This window comes from Electrophorus electricus, chromosome 14 (assembly GCF_041902795.1).
Source record: "Electrophorus electricus isolate QZ-2024a chromosome 14, ASM4190279v1, whole genome shotgun sequence".
In the NCBI taxonomy this organism is placed as follows: Eukaryota; Metazoa; Chordata; class Actinopteri; order Gymnotiformes; family Gymnotidae; genus Electrophorus; species Electrophorus electricus.
In genome coordinates, this window is record NC_137510.1 from 21,377,501 (window position 1) to 21,387,500 (window position 10,000).

The 10,000-nt window shown below is 41.7% G+C and overlaps 2 protein-coding genes across 8 annotated transcripts in view; both read left to right on the top strand.

Moving 5' to 3' along the window:
• dcst1 (DC-STAMP domain containing 1) overlaps positions 1-7,881 on the top strand; it is a 9,416-nt gene extending 1,535 nt beyond the window's left edge. Inside the window, exons 4-13 of the mRNA XM_026999965.3 lie at positions 59-202; positions 445-566; positions 860-1,017; positions 1,164-1,263; positions 1,335-1,430; positions 1,541-1,667; positions 1,779-1,895; positions 2,732-2,874; positions 7,072-7,182; positions 7,636-7,881. Coding sequence (XP_026855766.3) covers positions 59-202; positions 445-566; positions 860-1,017; positions 1,164-1,263; positions 1,335-1,430; positions 1,541-1,667; positions 1,779-1,895; positions 2,732-2,874; positions 7,072-7,182; positions 7,636-7,881 — 1,364 coding nt within the window. The remainder of the gene's footprint in view (positions 1-58; positions 203-444; positions 567-859; positions 1,018-1,163; positions 1,264-1,334; positions 1,431-1,540; positions 1,668-1,778; positions 1,896-2,731; positions 2,875-7,071; positions 7,183-7,635) is intronic.
• Positions 7,882-8,313: 432 nt separating this feature from the next.
• The window catches only part of adam15 (ADAM metallopeptidase domain 15), a 23,534-nt gene continuing 21,847 nt past the window's right edge, over positions 8,314-10,000 (top strand). For 5 of the 7 annotated variants that reach the window (XM_026999981.3, XM_081696208.1, XM_081696210.1 and 2 more), the window contains exon 1: positions 8,314-9,098. In XM_026999981.3, coding sequence (XP_026855782.2) covers positions 8,834-9,098 — 265 coding nt within the window. In that variant the 5' untranslated portion in view covers positions 8,314-8,833. The remainder of the gene's footprint in view (positions 9,099-10,000) is intronic. The other 2 variants (XM_081696211.1, XM_035530537.2) reach the window with 1 other exon arrangement.

Consider the following 10,000-nt stretch of genomic DNA (forward strand, 5'->3'; position numbering starts at 1 on the left):
ATATATATATATATAAAACAACATGCGCCATGTTGTAATGGATTAATGCTGTGTACAGACATTGTGAAAGAGGGTATTGAACGCTGCCAGGACTGGTTTGGTGCCAAGTGGGAGGTCTGCATGGACACCATTAAATCACCCGTCATCAGTCACTTCCTCTGTGTTCCTATGAAATTTACATTTCTGTGTAATGTAATGAGAGGTAAGTAGCAGCACCACTGCCTGGAAATGCATTGGGAAATGGTCTTGTAATTTGGATTACCTAGATGTAGTAGAGTTGCTCTTTCTTGATTTAGAGATGTAATCCCATGTCAAGGCAGAACAGGTTCCGTAAACCTTTAAAGTAAACTTAATTCCTGGGTTTTAAAATGTACTTTTACCATATTTATAAAATTTGTTTCAATAATTACAGTGTGTGCTGATTCAAAGTTGTGTTTGAAACAGTAATGATTCCGACGTGTAAGGAGCAGATTCCAGTGGAGGGAAATTTTGGCCAGATATTTGACAAGCTTAATTCTTCCATCAGTAAACTTGGAGAACAGTTCACCTCCAGTGTCGTGCTTCAGGTGCAGTGGTCCAGTTTGATCTGCTCCCAGATCCCTTCTCTATGTCTTAATACGTCTCTTAATACATGCCATAAATGTCTTATTGCTGTATTTTGAAAGTGAACATTGTTAAAATATTCAGGACCTGAATGACCTTTATGAATATTTTGTAACTCTTGATTTTATCATCACTATGTTCTGGTCAACCAATTTAATATGAAATCCGTGCTGGAATCAATAGCAAAGCAACCTTTACATATGCTGGATTGGTGTAGCAGATGCAATGTGTTGGTCTTGTGTGCTGATATCTGCAGAAACTAGAGCAGCAGTCCATGTATGGTGTCACAGTTCTTCATGACGAATTCCGTAAGGAGCTCATGAAGTCATTTCAGGAAAAGAGAGATATTGTTGAGCAGATTGCAGGTTTTGTGCAGATTCTTCTCTCCTGCACATTCATCACCCTTTTCACCTCGTAAGTGCACAAATCCCCATGTAGATATTCCATCCATACTGTTTGCTCCTTGTATGATGCAATAGCAGTAACTTTGTAGTTATAGAGATATATATTTTCTGGAATTAGACTATTCTTAGCTTTCCTTGTTTCATATTCTTATGAAGGGCTATTGGATATGCACGACAATACACCCAAGATATTCGCTTTGACAATGTCTACATTACAACCTACTTCAGACAGATTGATGAACGGAGAAAGAGAGCGGTAAGGCTTGGATGATTTCCCATGACATGTCTCCTCTTTGTCACAAGCTGACTGAAATTTAAATATTTTAGGGCAAGACATATCTGCTGCCCATGAAGAAAGCAGAAAAGAGGAATTTCATCAACCCCTGGAGTTTGATGATCCATCCCAAGGAATTCCAATTTGTGGTGTGGCCTTTAGGGTTATAGTGTGTTGAATGAATACTAGTCTTTTGGCTTCAGAAAAGAGCTCTGAGTGTGATTATAAGAGGGTCTAAAATACAATCTATACTTTATAGACAGGAGGCTTGGTCCAGGTTGTTTCACTGGCTCTCTTTGTATGTGTTCTGCTGGCCATGGATGGTATTCTTTACCACATCTTCGACATCATCCGTAGACATACCTTTGCAGAGTACTCACTTATAAGTAAGTATAACACACAAAAAGGAAGAATGTTCCCTCTTTGAATGAACATGCCTTCACTGTAGTGGTAAACATACTTGCAAAATGTCCTGAACTTTGTGATTCTTTTCATAGGTAGTCACGATGTACATATTGATATTGGTGGAAAGTCCATGTTAGCCAATCTCCTGCGGAAAACTGTTGGTGCCTTCAACACCTCCTCTAGCCTGGACATGCAGTCCAGTAACCAGCGTAGGTGGCCTACCTGCTGACTCACTGGTGTTATCTGAGCCAATCCAGGGATCTAGGCTCTTGGAAATCCTACATTCTAGTAGCATTTGAGGTCTCACATGATACAGTCTCAGTGGATTGTCTCAGTAACCTTGGCACTGTCAAACTGACCTCTGCTGATCTGTATATAGTTAATGACCTACTGGCTCGCCCCATGAGGGGTCTCAGGTAGAACTCTAGTTAAAGGCCTTTCATAATATGGCTTTGAGTTACACTACTCAACACTCCCTGAATTTCATAAGGCCCGCTGACATGAAAACCTGCTATGAAGAAATGCTGCCTTCAGCACATGGCAGTTTCAGAGTTTTCTTCATAGAACCTTAGTATGTCTGTCACTCAGACATACATCTGACAGTGATCTATAATAACTAATAACTAAGGGTTCTGCATGTGTCAGTAGAGTTAATACTAAAGTTAATGCTGTTTGAGGTTGAAGTGATGTGTTAGCATTTCCAGCTAATGAAGATAGCCATGTCTTTTCTCTTTCCTTGTTGGCTCACTGACTGCTGAGCAGGCAGTTTTTAACGTGGACCAGAGCCATGAAAGCTAACACCAGACCATTTAACATGTTTATAGACTGGTAGTGTAGATTTCAAGAGTGACTGCTGTTATTATAAAAGGCAGCAAGGTGGATATGTGAAGAATCCTGTGATATTCACGGTGTGAAGCATTTCACCTGCCTTTAGAACTGTTTGTCCTGAGTCCTCGGGTTCTGGGACAACTGGGATAAGGAAAAAATAGGCTTTCAAAGGCCATCTTTGTGTGTGTGTGTGTGTGTGTGTGTGTGTGTGTGTCAGAGTGTCTCCCAGAGCCCCAAGCTCTGAGCCAGGCAGACTACCTATGGAGTGTCATCCCACTGCTGGTGATGGGGCTCATGTGCTGTCTGCAGGTCTACACCAACCGCCTGCGTAGGGTTATCAGTGCCTTCTACTTCCCAAAGGTAATGCAACACCCCAGAACAGCCATGGAGGTAATAAAGAAGGAGTTATCATGTGATTATTGTGTAAACCTGGCTGTGATTAAAGCATTACACATGCATGAGAAAAAACATTTACAGTGTAACGCATATATAGTTAAAACAATCTGCTATCACTTTAAAACGACAAGCTTAATCTTGTGTAAGCCCCCTCATGTTATAATAAGTGCATGGCAGGAAAATAGGAGTGGCAGGAGCCAACAGGTCTGGGAACTGTAGTTGAGTGTGAAGATGTACATTTTATCAGCGGTCTCCAAAATCCGTATGTATGAAAAAAAATTAAGGATAAATTCTGTATCTTTTGTATTCATTTTTTTTTTTACTTTATCATATCATGCAAATTGTTTTGTTCAACAGTTTTTGTTAGAATGTAAAGCAAACTCCGATCCGTAGAGCTTGTTCCCATCTGCCCTCGCTGTGGTCTCTCACTCAGATAAGGGTGGCCCTGTCTACCAGTCATCTGTTATTCAGGACTGTATGTCTTACCAGGTGTGAGTTTGTGGGACTGTGATATCTTAGGATAAGGGCTTCTGCTTACTGGAGAAATTCTCTCTCTCTCTCTCTCTCTGTTTTTTCCTGTCTCATTTACATTTTCATTTATGGCATGAAGATGCTCTTATCCAGAATGATTTACAGTGCTTAGTCTACTCAGAAACATATCCACAGCTAGTACAAAGAATCCAAAATACTCTTAATGCAAGATACTGCCAGAAAGAAGAGTGAGTTCTGAAACTTAAATTCATATATAATACAATTCATTTTCCTTCTTTGGATGTTTCAATCAGCTGGGACTGCCACATCTATTAGCACTGATGTTTTCTGCGTCTTAGATAGTGTCACAATGTCTGGTTTATTCTCCACTTTATCATCTGTCTGGAAATGGAGATCCCACAGGATATATATCCCAAAGGGTATATTTAATATTTATCCTGGGTGTGTGTGTGTGTGTGTGTGTGTGTGTGTGTACACAAGCCTTGTCCTCTCTCTCTCTCTCTCTCTCTCTCTCTCTCTCTCTCTCTCTCTATATATATATATATATATATATATATATATATATATATATATATATATATATATATATATATATATATATATACACACATACATTGTTATATAAGTATTCAAAATTGCTGAGAAGTGCACAAGGTTTCAGAAAGATTCTTGATCAGCTTAATCAGAGAGATTTGTGTAACCCCATTACAAAACCCCACTTTAATGCTATACATTTTCAGCACCATTGCCCAATATCCAGTCTCTGGTAGGCATGTATACTAAGTTAAATGATATGTTAGGCCAAGCGAACTGTGCATCTTTAACAACATAGACTGTTTTTGCAATAACAAAATGTAAAATATAAAGTTGGTTATGCATATGCATCTACTTTAAAGTTAAACAATTAAATGCTGGAATCCTTTGTTATGTTTTACATGCATTAAAATTTTGCACCTGCTTGTAGGTCAGCAGTCAAGTGATAATCAAATACCTACAAACCTACAAAGACATTTTGGCAAGCACAGAGCTTTGCATTTTTAAAACTTTTCAGCTTTAGTTTGCTTGTTGACTTGTATTTTTGTCTCATGAAGAGGCCTATGGTGCAGAAAATCCAACCATGATGAAAAAGAATCATTACCCCACACAGCACATGGGTTTGTATTCAGAAACTATGTGGTGCAGGAAGATCCCCTAACTGTTCTGAGAACTGCTGCTGTTGTAAGTAGTGAGATCTCCTAATGTAACTGCATCTTTTAGAATTGTGAATCAATCATGGTAGAATCAGGTGCTTCAGCATAATGTACCATAAGCTCTCAGCTGCTGGCCTCTGTCCCAGGCAGTGGGTTTGAATCAGGGAATCCACCAGGGGAATTTATTACTGTATACCCTGTTGTTTTGAATCCTTGACACAGGAAGGTTTGAATAATTGCTATTAGTCCCCTAAGTCTAACAAAACAAAGACAAACAGCATATAGTGTTGCACAACGCTGCATAACCCTTGTATGGTTATTATTTATTGTCATTTACAAAATGGCATACAAACTCTACGGTTCCATTTAGTTACCACTAAATGGATTGTTGTCTGTAATATCAAGAAACTATTTGAACACTGAAAACTATGAGTTGAAGGCCTCTAGTGTTTATTTAAGTATTATTTACAACTAGGAAATCGTTTAGGCTGCCTTACAATGAACAGGCAGCTTAGCTGCCTGAGCTTGTTTGTGTGATTAATCCTGCTCCCCTCCAGTTAACAGTGAGGCCATTGAGAAGGGACAGTATTGTATCACATTTGATATGCATCAGGATAATTGTAGAATCAGATATGTTTGGTTTGAGGCAAGCAACACCTTCCCTGCAGCAAAACTACTATCACACAGCTGCACACTAACCGTCCTCTAACTCACACAAGTCACCTGGTCCTGATGGCATCCCTGGCTAAAGCATGTGCCAGTCAGCAGGTGAAGGTGTTCACACACATCTTTAATCCCTTCCTGAGACAGTCTATGACTCATACATGCTTTCAGAAGAGCGAATAGTCCCAATCCCTAAGAAATCTGCAGTCACATATCTGAATGGCCTTGACCTATACAGTCATGAAGTGTTTCGAGCAGTTCTCTTGCAACCATCATGGACCCACTCCAATTTGCACAATCAGATCCACAGACGGTGCCATAGCTCTAGTGATGCACAGTGTGCTTACATGCCTGGAATAAGAAAAACACCTATGTGACAGTGCTGTTCATTGGCTACGGTTCTGCTTTCAACATCATCATACCAGCCAAACTCACCACAAAGCTCAAGGAATTAGGGCTGAAAACACATTTGGTCAACTGGATTATGGACTTCCTGACGAACACACCCCATGTGGTGAAGATCGGTGACCACACCTCCTCTACTGTCTCTGAGCACAGGTGCTCCTCAGGGATGTGTTCTCAGACCCCTCCTGTACTCTTTGAAGGCAAACACACTTGCACAGCTCTAATGTCATTTTCAAGTTTGCTGATGACACCAGCCTGGGACACATGACATATGGTGAAGAAACAGAGATGCGCTTGGAGCACAAGTACAGTTGTGCAATGACAGCAACTTCTTTCTCAACATTAGCAAACTAAAGGAGATGACTGTGGACTACATAAGACTCTGGAGGATGTCCACACCCCCTTATACATCAGTGGGGCTGATGTCTTTGCCAAGTAGGGGCTGGAAGTTCCAAGGTCAATTTGAGATCCACCCCTGAAGGTGGTGGAGAATGACCATGCTAAGATCATGTGTGACTAATGGCTAACCAACCAGACATAGTAGTGGTGGATAAACAACAGAAGAGGGCCATAGTGAGAGATGTAGAAATCCCAAGTGATAGCAACATCAGGAACAAGGAACACAAAAAGCTAAAGAAATGCCAAGGGCTGAAAGAAGAGCTAGAAAAGATGTGGAAGTTGAAGGCAACAGTGGTTCCCATGGTAACTGTAGGGGCTATGACACTAAAACTGGGAGAGCGGCTCCAGGTGATCCCAGGTACAACATCCGAGATCTCCTTCCAGAATAGTGTAGTCCTGGGAACATCTGAGATACTATGCAGGGGAACATCAAGCACCCAGGCCTCTGGTAGGGGACCCAAGCTTGAAGCATAAAGACTGCCTGGAGGAGGGCAAATGGGGAATTTTTATTTTTATATATGTGTGTGTGTGTGTGTGTGTGTGCGTGTGTGTGTGTGTGTGTGTGTGTGTGTGTGTGTGTCAAGCTTTGAGGGCTTACAGTAATGGCGCTAGAAACAACATAGCATTCTGAGGGACCATGCATCCGTGAGGAGCATTACTGCTCTGTTGGGCTTGAAACATTTGCATTATCCACAAACCTATTATTCGTCTCATTTTCATACATAGAGGGCAGATCACAGCACATGGGTATCTTGTCCAGCTTGCCCAACATGAGCTTCATGGCCAGTTGAAATCAACTGAACTCCTGCTTTTGCGCTGTAGAGTTCCTAGACACCTCCAGGTGTTCCGAATTATGTCTGATAACAATTCTGTGCATGTAGTTATGCAGGTGGTAAAAAGCTTTGGAGCTACTGCCCTGAAGATTTGAAATCTTACTCTACTCTCTCTTCCTTTAAATCTGCTTGGAACCTCCGTCTGACGTTGACTTGCTTGGGCTCTTGGCCCTGGACAGAGAGAGAAGAGGCGGATTCTCTTCCTCTACAACCTGCAGATCCGAAGACGCATTTCATATGTTAGCAGGCAGTGCAAACGTTTGCGGAGTCGGCGACTACCACCAAAGCCGGTGTGTAGTCAGTTACTCTGTCATTCCCACACATTTCACATTATGACCAAACAACGCTTCAACGCTTGTTTTTGTCAGTAGCAGTAAAAGTATCCTTATACACCATCATGAATTCTACTGGGAGCTCAGCCATTCAGGAAGCATGTTGAGATAGTAACGAACTAAAAGCTGCTTTAGTATAGTCTAGGGTGTTTAGAATAGGGTGTAAGTTCTGTTTAATGCGGGACTACCATCACATTGCCACAGCAAACAGAGAAATGAGAACACCAAAATCCTTCTGTTAAAATTTCTTTCTCTTCCTCCTTTCCTCTCTCTCCTTTCTTTTTGTCCATCCCTCTCCCTCTTTCTCTGTCCCCAACACCCTTTCTCTCTCTCTCTCTCTCTCTCTCTCTCTCTCTCTCTCTCTCTCTCTCTCTCTCTCTCTCTGTCTCTCTCTCTCCCACTCCCACTCAGGCATTGGGTGTGTTGCTGGCCTCTCTGGAGCGACTAGGCTGTGGACTGTGCTGGTGCTGGGTGTGTGAGGAGCGTGTGAAGCAGAGTCAGGCTGTCCACTGCACCGCTCCAGCCTGTGGGGCACTCTACTGTCCCCAGTGCTGGAGGGACTTGGGCAGCTGCTATGCTTGCTCCTCAAACAAGCACAGTCAGCCTGAGCAGCCTGAGGACAGCTCCTCCGATACACACGTTTACTATGTCAGTTGACTGCTTACTTTTACAGTAAGAAAGCAACGTGTTGCATTAAACCTTTTCTGCAATTAAGCAATGATATAATTATCTCATTAATGTATCCAAGAACCATCTCCATAAACAACCGTAATTTTTACTCTGTAAATGTTTTTACTTAATCATATGTCTGCCACTGCAAGTTTTTTTTTTTTTTTACAAATATTATGCGCACGTTTTACGAAGTAATTATTATAACATAATTTTTCACATTCCCTATTTAAAATCATTATGTTTTGATAATGTTTACTTATTCTGAACCCTGAACCATTGTTTTTCCATTAGATCCCCTGTAAAAAAAAAAAAAATTATACATCCCAACCTCCATTAATGACGCACTCTTTACTAATACCCGGACACTGAAGGGTTAACGTGCAAGAGGAAATCCCGCCTATTGGCTGTTCTGGAAGCGAAAGCCGATTGCACCATCCTTGTAAACATTAAATTCGGCACGGGCTGCAGACTCTCTCGGTGACAGAAAGGTGTAAGGTACCTTTTAGAGGTTCGGAGCTGAGAATTCGAAAAAAAGTTGAAGTGATTTATTTATTCTAATTAGCGAAACTGACCGTATCGGGAGGGTTTTGAAACAGAGATGAGGACTTGGGCACGATGCTGCCCGTGCGTACAAACACGAACACTGGGCCGAGATACGGCGTTCGGGCTGAACCGTAGACTTTTGCTTAACGGCTAAAAGGACATACGGACCTGTGTAAACTGCACGATCAGTAATCATCAGACTCACAAACCCCATTTACAGTACCTCTGCCTGGGGCTACCGTTGGTCCCCGCTGACGTAACCTACGCACTGACAACTGGATTTAATTTTTTTGGAACCACTGCTACTGTACTTTTTTTGTGCGTGTGTGAGGTCAAACGAAAGTGGCACTCAAAAGTCTTTTCGGTTCGTCTCCTGTGGATACAGTCATAGACAATGAGCCACGTTTTGCACGTTCACGTGTTTTTCTTTCGAACCTTTATCACTGTGCTGCTATTTGAGAGACCTCCTTTCGTAACATGTAGGGGTACCCTCACGCAAACTTTATCTAATAACAGTAGCGTTACGCTCCTAGACGATGGCGAGTCTGCGTCGTCTTTACCTGTGGAGCTGTTCAGTACTGTCAGCAGAACCAACGACTCACACGAGCAGACCACTGCACTCAGGATGACGCCAGGAATAACTCACTCTTCTCACTCAGGTATGATCAAATCAGTCATCGATTGGACAGTTGGTGTCCAAAACAGTATATCTCAAAAGTTTTGAGGTCCGGTATACATGTACAATTTTTACTTTCATGCCGTTCATAAAATACATTCAGAATGAACTAAGCGATAATGGGTTGCATACACAGAAATGGTAGCCTGGATAATGGGAGAAAACCATTCCAGATTGGGAAATTTCTCTGATATGTGAAGTACTGAACTATCTGTGGGTCAAGCTAATGTAATACATGGTGTATATAGAGATGGCAGAAAAGTTCATGAGAGTCTTTTACACACGTGACTTCCCATCAGCATGTTTCATCCACTTCTGTTGTTAGGCAAGTGCAGTCAGGAGTCAGTTTAGAAGTGCTTGAAGTCTGGGCAGTGCATGTAGAACAGGCTTACACCAGCCTTTCCCTGCTTGAGCACACTTCAAAACTAAATCAATATAGCGGATGTCACTTTCAGCAAAGGAGACTGAATGAAGCGGACAGTGTTGTCAAGCAAAGGTAATGAAACATGGATATCAGCGAGGCTGGTATGGATGCAGCAACATTTTGAGCTTTACATGGCAGTCACATATTAAGCATCCACACACAATCTGCCTAGTTTCATGGGACAGTTTGAGAAATTACATTATGGGCATAACTTCAACAGTGTAAATGCCATAAATAAATACATACAAATACACATAACAAAATTACACATGGACAAGCCTTATGAAATCATAGCTGTTAGAGAGAGAGAGAGAGAGAGAGAGAGAGAGAGAGAGAGAGTTGGTGTGTGTGTGTGTGTGTGTGTGTCACTGCATGCTGGAATTGCCAGTATGTAACACTTTCCATCCCCTTATTCGAGCATGGCACTTTCCCACAGGGAGATCCTAAAATGCATTTCTCCT